The 19,664-nt window shown below is 40.1% G+C and overlaps 1 protein-coding gene across 1 annotated transcript; it reads left to right on the top strand.

Moving 5' to 3' along the window:
- The first annotated feature begins 6,814 nt into the window (after window positions 1–6,814).
- On the top strand, window positions 6,815–10,832 carry LOC104417938 (lipase-like PAD4). Its single transcript, XM_010029126.1, has 4 exons — window positions 6,815–6,850; window positions 7,303–7,644; window positions 9,215–9,928; window positions 10,047–10,832. The coding sequence occupies exons 1-4, from the start codon at window positions 6,815–6,817 to the stop codon at window positions 10,830–10,832; spliced, it is 1,878 nt and encodes a 625-aa protein (XP_010027428.1).
- The last annotated feature ends 8,832 nt before the right edge of the window (window positions 10,833–19,664 follow it).

Here is a 19,664-nt window from a genome sequence, read left to right as displayed (position 1 = left end):
CCAACGAAGGTGGGCAAGAGACCAGCGAGGAGATGAAGAAGGGAAGGTAGTAAAAAAAATGTAAATTGAAAAGAACGGTGGGAAGATGGAGGCAGTTCAGCCCAACACAAGCGGCATTGAGTGCCACCCACCTAAGGGCGCCCGGAAATTGTTCTCTATGCCCGCGCTCATGTATATTGAATCTGTCCCAACCTCTTGATCCTCTGATTTTTGGCACGGATTCCACTTGCTTCTCCATTGATGAGAAAATCAATGACTGTAATTGCACGCTACTGATTCAGGCAATAATTTTCCCCTCTGATGTTGCGACAAAATCTCAAACCTCTATTAGCCCGTCTATTCCATATAACATAAAAACAATGAAAATGACACAAATGATCCTTAAATTTTGATTCGTTATGTTTATCTCTAAACTCTTAATTCGTTTAATGTCACCCTTGAAATTTTAAACATTTTATATTATCTAAGAATTATATTAAATATTTATCAATAGTTCAAGGACCACACTAAATAAATTAAAAGTTTAAAGATGATATTATAATGTTGGCCAAAATTTAAGGGACATGTTGAAGAAATTAAAAGTTCGTGAATAAGGATTATTTGTGATACTATTCCTATAGAAATGAAGGATGAGTTCACAACCAACTCGTCTTCAGAAAAATTTCCCATCCCCAAACGTTTCAAATGACTTATTATAGCAGAGGGGTCAGTTGGCTTGAGCATTAGAGTGGGCCTTCCTCCATTTCGTATGTGATCAAGGACAATAGCGAAGGGCCTCGGGCGAAGAATAACGCGACAATGCATGGGGGGCATGTTTGCTTATCACTTTGTTTACACTTTATGTCCTTTCCCGTTGAAATTAAATCGCAATCCACATGTTGTGAAAAATCATCACAAAATTTGTCGGTAAACGTACGTACCAATATTTAACTATTGTGAAATCGACATGTCTCGAATTTAGAACCGAGCGATACTTTTTTTTTTTTTTTTTTTTTTTCGCTTTGAACCGAGCGATACTTTAGGGGCAGCAAAATTTGAATTAAGGGAAAAGTTCAAAAGTAAAACACTTCACGGCTGACGTGGTGGTGACTTATGGTCGAAGTCGGAGACTAACGATGGAAAACGCCAAGTACGCCCTGACTCGTGAAGCACACCCTCGTGCTGGCGATGACGCTCGTTGGAGACGACGTGCTCGGATGGGGACCAATATGCAATATGGTAACTTCAGGGAACTCTAACGCTAGTCTGTAAAGATACATGCCCAGCATAATTATTTCCGTCATTGATTTGGGATAACGATATAAATGATCTATAAACTTTGGTCTAATATATAATATAACTCATAAAATTTTAATTTATTCAATATAATTTTTAAATTATAATTCAATATGTAATATAGTCTTTGAATTTTTAACTTATTCAATATGATCTCTAGTTTTTTAGTATATATATATATATATATATATATAATCCCAAAATTATATGAAAACGTTCAATATTTTCATTCCATTAATTGAAGTTCAATTGCAATATTGAATAATTTTATATTGTTTATGGACTAAATCGAAAAGTACACATTGAGCAAATTAAAAGTTCAATGATTATATTATACATAGGGTTATAGTTTAGGGACCACTAAGCAAATTAAAAGCTTAGGACTATATTGCATATTGAGCCAAAATTTACAAAACTTTTACGTTAGTTTTCCCTGCTCATCATGATGGGTGATTCTCTCAAAAGTAATAATCAGTCTAGAAAATTGTCTAAAGAGTTATAAACTTATTATACTTTTGCCAATTTAAACCTAAACCTTTTACTTTTTATTAAATGAATCTATTTAGCCGATTTTGGTTGGAATTCGCTAACGTGGACGTCGAGCATCCTTTGTGGTACAATTGACACTAAGATGGCAAAATTTATCATTTTAAAAATATATATATTTTATATTTGAATTTTACTTTTAAATTTTTTTCTCTTTTTTTTCCCTCTATCTCTCTTGTTCCTCTTTGCCGTTGCCTAGCCTCCGACTATCGGCCAAAGGCTCGATTGGTGAGAGTCGGCCTTGCCATCCTCAGGTGAGGTTGCCCTCGCTAGGAACTAGCAAGGGGCAACCTTGTCGCCCTCACACGAAGTCAAAGGGATGACCTCGCGGGCCTTGGGCAACACTTGTCCTCGCCAAATCTAGCTTGCCTTCCCAGAGCCGATGAGCACAAGCCTCACCCTCACCCAAGGCTTGCGAGGTTATCTTTCTATCCACGTTAGGGAATTCCAATTAAAATTGGCTTGGTAGACTCAATTAGCAAAAAGTGAAGTTGTTTATAACTCATTTAATATAATTAAAAGGTTTAGAACTGAATTGATAAAAGTGCAATAAGTTTAGAGCTTTTTGGATAATTTTTCCTACCGGTCTCAATGCAAATGGTCCCTACAAAGAATTGGCCACTTCCTTTGTCGGATAAGTGGCGCTAGGCTTTGGCTTTATCAAGACATGTGTGCAAATGTGCTTTCAAAATTGCACCGAAATACATGGGAATGCAAGCCTAGGCACTGCTCATTTTACCGCTTGACATTCCGAAGCCCTTCGAGGGCAAATGAATCCACGGACAATCTGAAAGCAACGATACTTCCCCATGCATTTCACGAGGTCCCTTCATAGATTTCGTCGTTAACTTACGCGGGAGACCGTACTGGGGAGTCGGCAGCACCCCATCCGAATTCCACGTCTCAATTGCCTGGAACTTGCGCGGCATGTGGGCGATGAGATTTGACAATTCTAATCTTTTGAAAGGGATGACGAGGTTTCTATGGATCAAATTAGCATGCAAGGCCTGGTCAAATTAATAGGAATTTTATTTTAAAAGTTTCCAGGACCAAAAGTTTTAACATAGTCAAAATCACTCCATCAAAGATTAAATTTATATAATGATTGGAAGAATGTATTCGAAGAATTTGATTGATTTCAACGAAATATACGAAGCACTGCACGCTAAGTGGAAAATTGTCTAAAAAGTCATAAGTTGATTATACTTTGACTAATTCATTCCTAAACATTTAGATTTTGTCAATTGAATTATAAATCTTTTGACAATTTATCAATTGAGTCCACATGACCAATTAAGTTATAAATTGCCGACGTGGACATTAGTTGTCTTATGTGATGTTGCCAACACTATCACGAACACATAGTTGTCTATGTGGAAGAGGGTGAAGCCCTTGCCAAATCTAGGCAATGGCCGCCCTACTTGCAGTCGGTAGGGCTGCAATGGTCCTTGCCCAAGGACTCCATGGCACCATTAGCGGTGACCCTCACCCAAGTGGGAAGGCCTTTGTGACCAAAGAGGGCTGCTGGCACCAAAAACAAAACAAAATAAAATAAAATAAAAATATTTTTAATTAAAAAAATTATCCCATTCAACATCAATGATATCACTTGGCATCCACGTCAATGATTTCCAAACAAAATTGATCGAAATGACTCAATTAACAAATTGTCAAAAGTTTTGTAACTCATTTGGTAAAATTGAAAAGTTTAAAATTGAATTTGTCAAAGTATAATAGGTTTATAACTTTTTTAAATAATATCTCTCATGCTTACGTGATGTTACAAAGTGGAAATTGACATTTAGATAAATGAGTCATATTTTATTCCAACAATCATTTAACACATCGATTACTACATTAATTTGTGAAATCAATTTTACTATGACTAGTATTGCTCGTTACAGACTTTCCTTTTTTTTCGTATGGTCCCTCTTCAAAGAGAGAGGAAGAGATGGAGTTGCAAGAAGGGCCAGAGAAAGGTAGCAAGCAAAAGCAACTCTCCTAAGCATAGTGATTCAAAAGAAAACGGATTTTCAAAGCCGGAGTCGCAGAGAAGTGATTTGGCAACCATGCCAGCTCGTCTCCCGTGTCGAAAACGTCCCCCCGGAGTCACAGTCAAATGAACAGCAAAACGTTTTTCTCGGACAAATTATTTCGTCCTTAATCATATTTTAAGAAAAAAATGGAAAAAGACAGCGCATGGCATATAACGGCAATCCATACGAAGAAATCCCCCAAGCTGACTCCACGACCTCCGTCACGTTCTCCATCTCTCTCTCTCTCTCTCTCCTGTCTTTCCGCGAGTTTCTCTTCCTCTATAATCAACGTCCAATCTTCAGGAAGATCCAACTCGCCGGCCAGGCCTACCGTCCTGGTAGCCTGGTAGGTGTCCGACTTGACCCCCTTCACAAGGTCGACATCATAATTGCGACAAAAAGTTACGGGGTTGAAGTTCATTTCGCTTCCCGCTCTCCATCATCTCTCTCCCGTCTGTTGTCTGCGAGTTCCCTCGTGTCTGGAAATCAACGACCCATCTTCAGGATGATCCAACTCGCCGGCCTGGCCTCACGTCTTGGCGGGTCTCCGACTCAGACCCCGACTCCCGCGACTTGACCCACTTCTCAAGGCCGTCATCATTCAAACGATAACAAATTCAGGGTTGATATTCATTTCATTTCCCACTCCACGGGCAAAACAGGGAACCATGGACTCCGAAGCTTCATCGTAACAGCCTCCTCCTCCTTTCTCCTGCTCACCTTGATTTCCGGCGTTTCCACGTTTCAAATTACGTTTTCATCGTGTCAACGTAGCCTCACTTGGCATGTTTCAAACAATGTAGTCCAATGGCTATTTACGGGGATCTTGCTTATTGAAATGGTATCGCGTAGCATGTGGATCTACCTAGACTATTGATCACGTGGACGTGCATAATAAACAGCTTTAATATTAGCAATTTGCGTAGTCTATAGAGAATGTAATATAACTTGAATTAATCTTCCATCTTGTGTTAAGTGAATGGACTTCTTCCAAAATCATCTAAAGTCACAACTCTTTAAGGCAACGATAGCATCAAATGGGCCGAACATCATGGTTTATAAATATATGGTTGATAAGCAATAGTTACGCATCATATTTGCTTTATGGGTTTGGTACTAAAGAGTGCTATACTTTTTTTTTTTTGAATGTGTAATAATTAATTTACTTTCGACCCTATAATTTTGAATTATTTGAATTATTACATAATGAAGCAAAATTATCGATAAGAATACATAATGTGAAGAAACTGTATAATTTTTTATGGAAATAGAAAAAGATTTTCATACTTGAACGTAATGCGTGTCATTGAGAGGGAGATCCAAATATTTGCAACATCTTACCTAGCTATGGAAAATAGAGGGCATAATTGTACGGGACTACCATAGAATCTCCTCAAATTCCCTGGGCATAATTGTCTAGGCATTTGATTTTATTGACGACTAAATCAATATTAGGTGAATTTTAGAGTCTATAAAATATCCTAGTAACTTTATTGATTAGTTAAGATAGGAGTCATGAGATTAAGCGAAAAAAATAACTGTTAATTATTTGACTTCACTAAAATGAAAAGTACTATTTTAGTTTTAGGAGATTTAAACAGTTTCACAAGATTTTAAGTGTGCACATAATAACCATTATGTTTCTATGTTTTCTATTTTTCAATTTTGGGAAACATATTTGGAACAAAAATTTGTTTGGTAACGTAACTTTTTTTTTCTAGAACAAATTTTTAGTCTAGAAATAAATTTGGATCAGAGATCAGAAGTAAAAATTATTTACTTTTCTATTTTTGGCACAAAAATAAGAAATAAAAACTCTTTTCTAACCCTCGCTGCTAGCTGGCCACCCACCCACCATCCACTGCTGCTTGCCATCTGCCCGCCCGCCATTCACTGCTACTCGCCGTTTGCTGCAATCACTCGCCATAGCCGCTCAATGTTTGCCATGCGCTGCCGATTGCCCAAGAGAGAGAAATTTTGTATTGTTAGCAAACGGATTTTTATTTTGAGAGCAGAAAGTTTGTATTGTTATCAAACGCGTATTTTTATTTAAAAACTCATTCAAGAACAAAAATAGAAAAATTAATTCTAGTTAGAAACTGATTTCTGGAATAGAATAGATATCATTTGCGTTCTAAAAGTCTCATAAGTCATTTTTTAGAGTGTACAAAATTAATACACATGTCAAAATTCGTATACCATGACAAGAACATAATTAAAAATAAAAATTTAAAAGTCGATCTAGCTAGACAGATCTTTTAAAATGGGAAGGCAAAGCCACTCCCACAACGGGGACAACGACGAGACCAAAACATTCGACAGAAAGAAAAAGAAGAAGAAGAAGCAAAACACGGGATCAAATACACAAAGAAAGCCTCGTCCTATAACTTACTTTTATTAGCCTCCGGTCAATTACGGCACCTATGATATTTCATTTCTAGCTAATTTTTTTTTCTATTTCCAGAAATAGGTTTAAAATAGGAATTCATTTGGTAATGTAATTTATTTTTCTATTTTTGAAGCAAATTTTTAGTCCATAAATAGATTTAGAATAGAAATAAAAGGTAAAAAATTTTCACTTATTTATTTCTGGAATAAAAATGAAAAATCAAAATTTTTCTCATCGCTCGCTTTTGCTACTAACTGACTGCCCACCCGTTGTCACCAGCCATCCACCACTGGCACTCAAGAGGGAGAAATAATTTCTATTATGAGAGCATAATTTTTGTATCGCTATTAAACGCCTATTTTTGTTGAAAAACTTATCTAGGAAATCTTATTAGAAATTGATTTTTGGAACAAAATGGTTCTTATTCGTGCCTTTAATAAAGAGATGAGTTGCTGCAAAATTTCCGAAGATTTAATATTAATACTAGTGCTGGTGGATAAAAATTCAAACCTATAAAGAATCTTGAAGTGCCCTCACTAAAAAAGTGATGGAGAGAAGCGGTCGGGAGATGGCGCGAAGATGCTGTAAGAGCGGCCACTGGAAGGTACAAGCAAAAGCAACTCTCTTGATCTTGACAATGTAACTTGTCCACCATGCCAGGTCGTACACTGTTTCGGAAATATCCTCCAAGTCATCGTCAATTACGAAAGCAACTGGTTCTCCGTCTCTCTCTCTCTCTCTCTCTCTCTCTCCCTGGTGCTTTGACGTGGCTTCATTATAGACGTGGCTTCATTATAGTTGTTATGCAACACTGAGAAGAGAAACGGGTGCAAAAGTGCTTTCTCTTAAGAAGCCATAGGATTGTCGGGAACCGAACAGAGTTGCATACGACTGAGCACGACGGCTGAATCATGGACGCCGAAGCTTCATCGTAACAATCTCCTCCCTTCTCCTGCTCTCCTCAATCTCCGGCGTTTCCATGTTTCAAACTGCTCTTCCTTCCTTAACCTTTTTGCTCTGTTTTTGCTTCTCTTTTCCTTTTCCTTTGTTGTCTAGGAAAGGTTCGAGACAAGCGCGATGATGGGGACTTTCCTGGCTTCGACGCCGCTGCTGAAGGAGGCGTGGAGGCTGTGCAGCGCGGCGAATGCGATGGGGTGCGGTGCCTTCGTGGTGGAGCAAGTCGGGGGCGTGGGGTACGTGGCATTCTCGGGCGTCCAAGAGATGCCGGTGCTTGGTTGGGATCCGAGTTGCACCATGCTGGCGCCGCTGGATGCAGCAGGCCACGGGCTGTTCGCTGCGCTGACACGCCGCTACGAAGGTGAAGAGCCCGTCATGGTCCACTCCGGAGTGCTTCACCGCTTCCATCATTATCAGTCGCGCAATGATCTTCAGAGCCAGGCTAGTTCATCGGCAACAACTTTATTTATTCATTTATTTCTTTTTTACTTTTTTACTTTATCTGACCAAAAATAAAGTGAAAAAGAGATAGAGAGATATCCCACGACTGATCAGATCACTCAGGAAAATCAAATGATGATTTTCATCAAACTACATTCTAAGATTAGTAATTCCTATAATTTTTCCCTGCCTTTCTAGGTTCTACATATTTTTCCAAATTCATTAGAAATACAAAATTATCTTTTCATGTCGTCATTGACTTTTTTTGAAAACGTTAATCTTATAAGACTTTTGTGAGACTGATGACACCGATGGTTAATTTTATTTTTTATTTTATTTTTCTAAACTTCTATCATGAAGCTATCTCAAACTTTCGCGACGGCAACATCTTTGGTTGCATGTACATTATTTCCTTTTTATTCTAGAGCTCTTTTTTTTCCCACAATTACATTATGGAAAAATTCCAAATAAGGACTTGAAGTGCTATCATTTTCTCAAATAAGAGTCTATAGTGAAAATTATTTCAGATAAGGGCATAAAGTTGCCATATCAATCTAAAAAATAGAGCCTAAAATGATTATGGTTATTTTGAATAAGGGCCTAACCTCGTCGCCGACAAAAAATTCCAGCTAATTAGGAATATTTTTGTCCAAACACAATTTAAATTTAAATCAAATTAGATTAAAAAAAGATAAGGATAAATATAGGCGGTTGTCGTCCCATCACCGAAGGGGTAGTAGCCACAGGTGGGAGGGAGCCCTTCTGCTTGTATTTTTCCTTCTTATTTTTTTAATTTTTAATTTTTTAATTTTGGTTTTTAATGAAAAAAATAGAAAAAGGAAAAAATTAAAAAGACCGAATTGCCCTTTACTAGCTAGCGAGTTCACACTCTTATTTGAAACAAAGTCTAATTCATGTTTTGATTTGGATAAAAAGAGAAAGCACATCGGGTCCTTATTTGAAATAATGTCTACTTCATATCTTTATTTGAGAAAATAAGGACACTTTATATTCTTATTTGGAATTTTCCCTTAAAGTATTAAACTTTATTAAGGCATGGGCTGTCCGAAGTGGGTTGGCCAAGCTTGGGCCCACGATTTTGTCCTTTGGGCCTATCCACATTGATCAAGTATGGAGAATGGCTCTAATGGCCCATTTGGTCCTTAATAACCTCTAGGTCCGAATTTTGAATTACTATGGATCCGATGATTGGTTAGGAGTTATATCAAACTGAACCGTTCATGAGACAGATTTCCTGGTCGTGAATGGTGCTCTTCTCATGAGATTATCTAAATACAAGGGCCATACATATAAATACATCCTATGCACGTGTTAAAACATATTACCATCATTTTGTTGAACATTTTAGTGTTGTTTTGACTTGCTTAATAAACAATTCCATATGTTGAGCAATTGCAATATAACCAATGATTTCCTATCTGATCTATTCATGTAACTCTTCTAATCAGACATGATCTTGTGCGAGTTGATTTTTTAGTGAAGCGTTGTAATTGAGATTTTTCCAAAAAGCATTTAACCAAATTTTAGGAATTCTTAAATATGTATGCAGATTGATAGCTTGTTGGATAAAACCAAGTCAATAGTGATCACAGGCCACTCCATAGGAGGATCAGTCGCATTTCTCACAGCTCTTTCGGTTCTCTCCTTCCTCAAATCCATCTTCCCACCCTCAGTCCTATGCATTGGTTTCGGCTCTCCTTTCCTTGGCAATGAGTCACTTTCGCGAGCCATTCTCCGTGAAAGATGGGCCAGCAACTTTTGCAATGTTGTGGCCACACATGATATATTGCCAAGGTTATCTCTCGACCAATCACTTGTTCAGACTCCCCATTGGAAGGCCCTCATAAGATTTTGGTACACGTCTATGATGTCACCAAACTCTATGAATCTCACTGACTTCCCATTAACTGAAGAAGACAAGGCTTGGCTATTTTCCTTCGCTGTAGCCAACATGGAGCGCTTGGCACAGGTAGGGGAAGGCTCGAGATGGAGGTCATTTTGGCCCTTAGGGAATTACTTGTTTTGTTCAGAGGAGGGCATGATTTGTTTGGACAACGCTATATCAGTCAAGAAGATGATGCATTTGATGCTAAGGACAAGCTCTCCAAGTTGTGTTATTGAGGAGCACCTTAAGTATGGGTGGTATGTAGAGAGACTTTCTCTTCAATCTTTGGGGAGAAGGTTCAAAGAAGGACATCTCTCTGAATCAAGCTATGAAGCAAGTCTTTCGATGGCTTTGAACTCCTTAGGGACATCTCAACAGGTAGGGACGGCAACTTAGATCGACAAGGGACCGCGATCTATAAATGTATTAATGTACGATTTTTATTCCCGAGTGCAATTCCTCTAATTTTAAAGATTCTTTCACCTTTACTTTGTAGGTATTGATTGCACTGATGGCAAAAGATTGCTTGAAGATGGCAAGGCAAAAGGAGCGCCACCCAAACCTAAACGCCGCCTATTTAGCCATTAAGCTATCCAAAATTGCTCCTTACAGGGCGGAGATAGAGTGGTATAAAGCTTGTTGCGATAACTCCGACAAGCAAAGAGGATACTATGATTCTTTCAAGCAGAGGGGGGCCTCAAAGAGAGAATCACATATAAACAAGAACCGAATCATTCTTAAGGCCTTTTGGGATGGTGTCGTAAGCATGATGGACAGGAACGAGCTCCCACTCAACTTTCACAAAAGTTTAGAATGGGTAATTGAGGAGTCGCAGCTCTATAAGCTCCTCGTGGAGCCATTGGATATTGCGGAGTATTATCGATCGGGGATGCATCTGAAGAAAGGCCACTACATAAGTAATGGAAGAGAGAGGAGATACGAAATTTTCAATCAGTGGTGGACCGAGAGAGTTGTTATCGAGAAATTGGGCAATAGGAGGACCAGGTACACAAGCTTGACCCAAGACACTTGCTTTTGGGCAAGGGTGGAGGAAGCAAAGGAGTGGCTGGACAAAATCAAAAGTGAAAGCGACCCAAATAATCTGGTTTTTCTTCGGGACAGACTCAATGAGTTCGAAGCATATGCAATGAAGCTGTTTGATGGAAAAGAGGCGTCTGCTGATGTTCTGGCTAAGAATTCAAGCTTTAGTTTGTGGTTAAAAGAATGGAGAGCATTGAAATCACAGATTTATCCCCTAATCGAATTGGCCTTACCTGACTAATTCCAAGCCGATTCCCATGGAGACCTATTCACTTCCTGGTAAAAATTCTGGGAACCGGTCTTCAATATTGGTAAAAGGTAGTGGAATAAAGTTTGGCGATGAGATGAGATGTGGCTGAACAACAAAAGAAGTACGTCCTGATTTTATCTAGGAAGGTAATCGAATGTTCTGTCCTCTGTAGCTGCAATATTTTTCCTCATTCGACTTGCTACTTTATTTGTGCCGGAGCACAATAATATGATGCTTTGAACGGTTTGTGATCCTGCGTATGCCTTCTGAAACCACCCGTAGAATTAATTCCCTGCACCAAGATTTGCTAGGCGCTTGGAAGTAGAGATGCAACAGGAAACAGAGCAAGAAGCAACCAGAATGAGAAATCCACCACCTGAGTGCTGATGCCAGCATTTGGGCCTATGGCTTCAAGCCAAGCGCGACATCATGAAGCAAATGGACATCTGGCTGGGGCATGCAAGGTGCGCAGCCCATACATAAAGGGAACCAATCGTCTGTTAAAAGTTCACAGAGATAAGATCATTAAATATCTTGGACAAGCATCAACTTCTTTCGAAAGAAACCCTCCCAGTAGCATAAATAGAACTTATATCGAGGGAAATGAAGCATTTAGTAGTTTGGAGGATGTTCCCAACTTCCTATAAATTCTTTTGGAAAACAGAACGGCTGCTAAGTTTCGAGAAAATGGTTTTACATGCAGCAATTTCCCCTCTCTAAAGTGTTGTTGTTAATCTTCTTCAGTCAGTGAAAGAAACCGAAGGTGATTGAGAGAAGGTGATAGAGAGAGGAATAATGATTTTTTGTATTTCCTCAATATGTATGTAAATTGTACAGATCCTAAAGATATAGAACTAGGGTTGTACAATTAATGGAAATAAAGAATTCTATGTATCAATCTAGATCTGTATCTAATCTATAATTGATATGTACATAATCAAATCAAATCACAATCTCCTAAAAGAATATCGCATATCTTCTAACACTCCCCCTCAAGCTGGTGGCTTGTAGACGTCCAAGACGCCTAGCTTGCTCAGTAGATATGCATGCTGTCGATGACATAGGGGTTTGGTGAAGATGTCTACTGGCTGCTCTGCTGTGCCAATTCCTTCTGTTTCAATTACCCCTTCTTGAATCTTGTCTCGTGTAAAATGACAGTCCACTTCTATGTGCTTAGTCCTCTCGTGCACTATAAGGTTTGCTGCCAATTTGAGAGCTGCATCGTTGTCACAAAATAATTTTGTCACTCCTCGTACTTGTATTCCAAGGTCCTTAAGCAACCCTCGTATCCACACTACCTGACAAGTGGTTTTTGCCATAGCTCGATACTCAGCTTCGGCTGAAGACAAGGATACAGTAGGTTGTTTCTTGGTCTTCCATGAGAGAAGTGAATCTCCTAATTTGATGCAGTATCCAGTGACTGATCTTTGGCTAGTAGGACACGTAGCATAATCAGCATCACAGTATGCCCTCATCTTCATGTCACATTGTTTGGACAAAAGAATTCCAAGTCCTGGACACTTTTTCAAATACTTCACAACCTTCAATGCAGCTTCCAAATGAGATCGCTTTGGACTATGCATGAACTGACTAAGTGTCTGTACTGCATAAGAGATATTAGGTCTAGTTATGGTCAGGTATATGAGCTTCCCGACAAGTCTTTGATACCCTGATGGATCTTTGAGTATGGGATCATCATTTTGTGATATACCCCTATCATATTCTACAGTAGTCAACTTAATGTTCTGCTCAATAGGAATCACAGCTGGTCTGCATCCTGATAGGCCTGCTTCTGATATAATTTCTAAGACAAACTTTCGTTGACTGAGAGAAATTCCTTGATCAGATCGAGCAATTTCAATTCCAAGGAAATATTTAGGTGCTCCTAAGTCTTTAATGTGAAAGGTAGCATGTAAATAATCCTTGAAATTGTCTATGGCAGCCTTATCATTTCTCATAACAAGTATGTCATCAACATACATCATTAAATAAATGGATGACATACCTTTAGTTCGTGTGAATAAAGCATAGTCATGTTTAGACTGCTTGAAGCCTGTTGTTGTCAGAGCATTTGCAAATTTGGCATACCATTGTATGGATGCTTGCTTCAATCCGTAAAGGGACTTGCAGAGACGACATACTTTATTCTCCCCCTGTCTCCGTAAGCCTTGAGAAATATCCATATAAATTTCCTCATCAAGATCCCCGTGCAAGAAAGCATTGTGCACATCCATTTGATGTAGACTCCAATTATTAATAGCAGCAACAAACAAAAAAGAACGAACTGTGACATCGGTGGCAACTGGAGAAAAGGTCTCGTGGTAGTCAAAACCTTTCTTTTGTGTGAATCCTTTTGCAACCAACCGTGCCTTGTATCGCTCAATGGAACCATCAGCACGATACTTTATCTTGTAGACCCACTTGCAACCAATTGGCTTGCGACTAGAGGGTAATGGGACAAGATCCCATGTTTTATTTTCAATCAATGCTTGAAGTTCCGCCTTCATGGCCTGTTGCCATTTTGGCTCAATAGATGCCTCATCATAACTAGATGGCTCCTATTCTTCTGATAGGCGGCTAATACAACATCTATGTTCCTGTGATAATCTATGAAATGAAACATATGATGAGACTGGATACTGAGTACCTGGAGAATGATGAGTTGCACATATATAGTCTTTAGTCCAGGTAGGAGGTCGTGTGGTGCGACCAGAACGCCTTGGAGGAGTGGTGTCTGTATTTGTTGCACTGGTAGGTGGCAACTCTATATGCTGACTTTCCTCAGTATCATGGGAATCTTCGAGTCGTGGTTCTAAAATTTCTTCTGAGCGATCGGTCCTCTCAACAGGTGTTGACGTTGATACTGGAAGAAATGAATTGGGAGGAATGTAACTCGATTCTTCCATTGGTATATAGGTAGGACCTTGAGGCACTGCTTCATCAAATAGAATGTTACGGGGAGAAGCTGTCATCCCTGTATTTGCATCTGAAGTTGTCTACTCAAAAAAAGGAAAAATGTCTTTATGAAAGATGACGTCACGACTTACCAGAAATTCCTTTGTGGAAATGTCAAGAACCCGATACCCTTTTTGCAAATTGGGATATCCCATGAAAATGCATTGCCAAGCACGTGGACTGAATTTGTCTCTAGGTCCCACTGTTGCAACAAAACAAAGACATTCGAAGACCTTAAGGTGTTGGAGTTCTGGTTTCTTCCGAAATAATAACTCAAATGGAGTTTTCCCTTTAAGTATCTGAGTTGGCATACAGTTGATTAGGTAAGTGGCTGTGACCACACAATCTCTCCAATACTCATCTGGAACTGACGCTTGGAACTTCAAGGCTCGTGCGACTTCTAATAGATGATGATGTTTCCGCTCTACCACACCATTTTGTTGTGGTGAATAGATACATGAGCTTTCATGTTGTATGCCATGTGTAGTAAATAGTGAGGAGCAATCGTGGCTGAAGAATTCTCTCCCATTATCAGAGCGGATCCGCTGTATGGATTTGCCAAACTAATTCTTTGAGAGTGAGATAAAACTCTTCAAATGAGAATATGTCTGATTCTTAAGACTGCATCAAGAAAATCCAAGTCGCACAAGAATAATCATCGACTATAGTGAGAAAATATCGAGACCCATCATGATTTAATGTGTGGTATGGTCCCCATATATCCACATGAATTAAGGAAAAAATCTCACTAGTCCAAGTGTTACTAGACGGAAAGGGTCTACGAGATTGTTTAGCAAGAGGACATATAGGACAATGTGGACATGGAAAAGAAGCACTGTGGCCCAATCTCAAATGCATAATGGAATTTCTATCATTGGTAGTCAGGTTACACAATGATGGCTTATTTAAATAATTGCAAGGAAAATTACTTGAGAAACTATTCCATAAAAATAGGCCTTCAGAGAGACTACCCAAGCCCATCAGTTTCCCAGTCGAAAGGTCCTGAAAGAAACACGTGTCAGCATTGAAAATGGCTCGGCGTGAATTTTCTTGACAAGCTTTGGACATAGAGATTAGGTTAAACTAGAATTCTGGGACATGAAGAACATTTCTAAGAGTAATTTGTGAACTGAGATTGACTGTTCCTTTTTCATGGACATAAGTAATATCCCCGTTGGGCAATTGCACGGAAATAGGGAAATTCAATCTGTCATTTATACTTGAGAAAAATCCCCTGTCACATATAATATGGTCACTTGCCCCTGAATCAATTATCCAAGTCTTTCTGGATATTGAATTAATCAAGCAATGGGTAATACCTGAGAAACTCGCTCCTCTGTTTGTTGTGTCCATTTTTTGAATTGCCTCCATCAACTGATTATACTGACTATACGAGATAGGCTGGTCATTTTTTTTACCGGTCGACCCAGTAACTTGATAAGCTGCTGAAATCTTTTTTTCTTTTTCACCGGGCTTCCAATGCAATTTCCAGCAATTATCAATTGAGTGATTAGTACGCTTGCAATAATCACAAAATAATTTATTCTTGCCTTTAAAATTTCTTCCGAAATTTCTTGATGACGTGGCAAGCATCTGACCGTCCGTTCCTTTAATCGCAGCGAAGATCTGACCGTCCGATCCTTTGTTCGCGAGTTGCTGTCCACCGTTGGATCCGATCGAGGGATCGAAAATTTGCAAGCCGTCCGATCCTCGTATCAGATCCTGACCGTCCATCCGGTCTGATTTAAATACCATGAATTCCTCTTCTGCGAACCCTAATATCGCCGCTCGCCTCTCTCTCTCGCGATTTAGGTTTTGAGTTCTGGTGGCCGCGTCTCGCCGATCTCCACGGGCTGCGAGTGCGACGCTCTCGCTGCTCCTGACGTGGTCTGGCGTCGCGTGTCGCTGACTCTCTTCCTGCACAGCCAATTGAAAAATCCACCCAATCGGCGGCATGGGATCCATGGTGAGGATCTGTGAGCGAAATCCGAGGTAAGTTTCGTTCAAAATGAGGAGAAAGCGTGTAGCTTTCTCCCTATCTTTGATGGATCTATATTTCTTGAGATTGGACTCCGGTCCCACGAGCTTCTCCTCGGCCGCCTCGAGATTGTTCCACAGAGATGAGAGCCTGTTGAAAACGGCTGTGACCGTCATATTACCCTGCTTCAATTCACTGAGCTCTTGCATTAGATTAAAAATTTTCGCCTGATCTAGTTTCCCGTACATTTCCTGGATATTTTCCCACATTTCTTTTGCGTCTTCTGTTGGTGTGAGTCCGGCCGCGACCTCGGAGGAGACGCAATTGCCGATCCAGGTTCGGACCAGGCGGTTGCTCTTCCTCCAGAGTCGGGCCAGGCGTTCGTCCATGGGAACTGGAATGGTTCCGTCGAGGAAACCATCTTTATCTTTGGTTGCCAGGGCACGCCGGAATTCTTGCGACCATCTTGTATAGTTTTCTAGCCCGGTCAATTGCTGGCTGATGAGCCGCAATTCTGGTCCGTCGGCATTAGAGACGAATAGTGGATCGTTGGGTTCTGGTCGTTCGGCAAGCGCCGCCGTCGGAAAAGGTAGAAAGCCAGGCGCGAGGTTCGGGTAGGTATTTCCTTGACCCAATTTGTTCGCCCCAATTGGATAACCCGCATGATAAAAACCCGGGTAGGGATTTGTTCCCATACCCGGCTCTCCCGACCCGCTCAATTGCTTCGATCCGATGGTTGGGCTTGCCCCGTTCGCGGTTTGGACGTAGCTCTGGTGGCCCACATATGCAGACGATGATGGATTTGGGCTTGGCCCAAAATAAAGTGGATACGGAATCCACTGGTATGGTTGGCCCGCCAAGGGTTGCCCCACATTGAGCTGAGTCTGCGTGGGTTGCCACTGAGCGGGTTGAAATTGAGTCTGCTGACTTGTGGCTGCAAGTGTCGCAGGTTGAAGATTAGCCTGCAGATCTTGGGGTGTTACTTCTTCAGTCGGTGAATTTCCTGAGACAGAGATGTTGGTTTGCGGGGAGGTCATGGTGAGTAAAAAAAAAATTTCGGATATTGATTCTAATGCCAAACAGAACCCCTTTTTTTGTAGGTTGAAGAACTATTTGGCAGAAGAACAAAGCGGAAGCAAATCAAAAGCCTGGAGGCTCTGATACCGTGAAAGAAACCGAAGGTGATTGAGAGAAGGTGATAGAGAGAGGAATAATGATTTTTTGTATTTCCTCAATATGTATGTAAATTGTACAGATCCTAAAGATATAGAACTAGGGTTGTACAATTAATGGAAATAAAGAATTCTATGTATCAATCTAGATCTGTATCTAATCTATAATTGATATGTACATAATCAAATCAAATCACAATCTCCTAAAAGAATATCGCATATCTTCTAACAGTCAGTTTGTTGCGGTCTCCGTCTCTCTCTTTCTCTCTCCCTGCTGCCCTTTGACGTGGTTCACTAGAATTGTTATTGACCACATGGAAACAGCATAAAAAAGGAATAAGTTCGGGTCGCCTGGTGGCGGAACGTAGGCTTAGTAGGCTTTTTTTATGCAAAACAAACGGGTGCAAAACTGCTTTCGCTTAAGAAGCCATAGCATTGTCGGGAACCGAGCAGATTTGCATACGATTGAGCACGACGGCTGAACCATGGACGCCGAAGCTTCATCGTAAAAATCTCCTCCCTTCTCCTAAATACCTCAATCTCCGGCGTCTCCATGTTTCAAACTGCGCTTCCTTCTTTAACTTTTTTGCTCTGTTTTTGCTTCTCTTTTCCTTTTCCTTTGTTGTCTTGGAAAGGTTTGAGACAAGCGAGATGCTGGGGACTTTTCTCTCTTCGACTCCGCTGCTGAAGGAGGCGTGGAGGCTGTGCAGTGCGGCGAATGCGATGGGGTGCGGTGCCTTCGTGGCGGAGCAAATCGGGGGCGTGGGGTACGGGGCATTCTCGGGCGTTCAAGAGATGCCGGTGCTCGGTTGGGATCCGAACTGCACCATTCTGGCACCGCTGGATGCAGCAGGCCACGGGCTGTTCGCGCTGCTGACACGCTGTTACAAAGGCGAAGAGCCGGTCATGGTCCACTCCGGAGTGCTCCACCGCTTCCTTCATTATCATTCGCGCAATGATCTTCAGAGCCAGGCTAGTTCATTGGCAACAACTTTACTTTATTTATTTATTTTTTACTTTGTCTGACTAAAAATAAAGTGAAAAAGAAAAAGAGAGAGGAGATATCCCTCAACTAATCAGATCACTCAGTCTTGATTTTCGTGAAATTAGATTCTAAGATTAGTAATTCCTATAATTTTTCCTCTCCTTAACTAGTTCTATCATACTTATTAGAAATACAAAGTTATCTTTTCATATAATCATGGATCTGTTTGAAAAATTAATGTTTTAAAACTTTTGCGAGACTGATGATGCTGATGGTTAATTTATTTTTATATTTGAGCTTCTTTCTTGAAGCTATCTCAAATTTTGGGCGGGCGATAGGGGTGAGCATGGTCCGGGTTGGTCTGGGCCACCCCCTAACCCTAGGACCAACCCGTTCAGTGTCGGTCCTCAATTTTTAGGACCGAGGACCGACCCTATTAAACCTGAGACCAAGGACCGGACTGACCCAATGGGTTCGGTCCGGTTCTAGGGTCAACCCGGGACCGATCGATAATTTTTTTTGTCTTATTTTTTATACTCCCTAAAAAAGCAAACCTACAAATTAAAATTACACATCCATCGACAATGCGGCATTGTGCAACTAAACTATAAATACCAATACATATTTAGCAAATTTAAGATGACACAATAATAGAAATTTCGTACTTGCTAACCGCTCATCGAGATATGGTACAAGATGGAAAGTTCTTGTAATCATCTATCTTTAATATTCATAACACCATATGCAAAAGCGTTTTTCTGCATTTGATCATGTAGAATTCACTCAACCAAAAAATGAGCTTCACACCACTTGATTAGCATTTGATCATATAGAGTCCACTCAACCAAAAAATGAGTTTCACACCACTTGACTAGCAAATCACAGTAGCAACTACAGTACTACTCTACTCTTCAAAAACTTCTACCATTTGACACAAATTGAAAAGCAACGTGCAACTGAAATTCATTAATATAATACAATCAAACCATAAAAGTTCAAAATACTTAATATAAACCATAAATATATAACTTCACATCTTGTTAATTCACTTGAATTTCTAAACATCCGAAAACAAAACAAACGACACATAATTAAAATACTCAACAAAAGTTTTAAATTGAAATTACTATTAGTGCTATTGATAGAACATCTCAATATAATATAATATAACATACATTTTACTTAGGTTTGAATATATAAAAGAGTTATAAATAATATAATATAATATAATATACGGGTTGGTCTAGGGTTGGACTGACTCAAAACTCTTAGGACTGAGGACCAATCCGCACAACGTTGGTCCTGGAATTTTAGAACCAAGGACAGACCCAATCCCCTTGTGAACCGGACTAGGACCGGCAGGGTTGGGCTGGTCTAGGGTCGGTCTAGGGTTGACTCTAGACCGCTGCTCACCCCTAGCGGGCGACATCTCTAGTGGCATGCGCTGTATTCCCTTAGCATTTTGGAGCTCTCTTTCTTCCCCACCATTAAAATATTAGAAAGTTATCTAGCCATGGGCTGCTCAAAGTGGGTTGGCCAAGCTCAGGCCTGCGATTTTGGGTGCGATTAATTCAGCCTTTTCAATGAGTCTGAGAGAAATGTTGGGCATTCGACGACCATCCTTAACGAAGTTTCAAGTTGAAAGGTTTAAAATTAATCAATTACCTATTTTGCCCTCAAAACCTTACTTAAAATCCAATTTTACCCTTTTAAAATTAAAAGCCTAGCCTGGA

Source organism: Eucalyptus grandis, chromosome 8 (genome assembly GCF_016545825.1).
Source record: "Eucalyptus grandis isolate ANBG69807.140 chromosome 8, ASM1654582v1, whole genome shotgun sequence".
NCBI lineage: Eukaryota > Viridiplantae > Streptophyta > Magnoliopsida > Myrtales > Myrtaceae > Eucalyptus > Eucalyptus grandis.
This window is presented reverse-complemented; position numbering and strand designations above follow the sequence as displayed.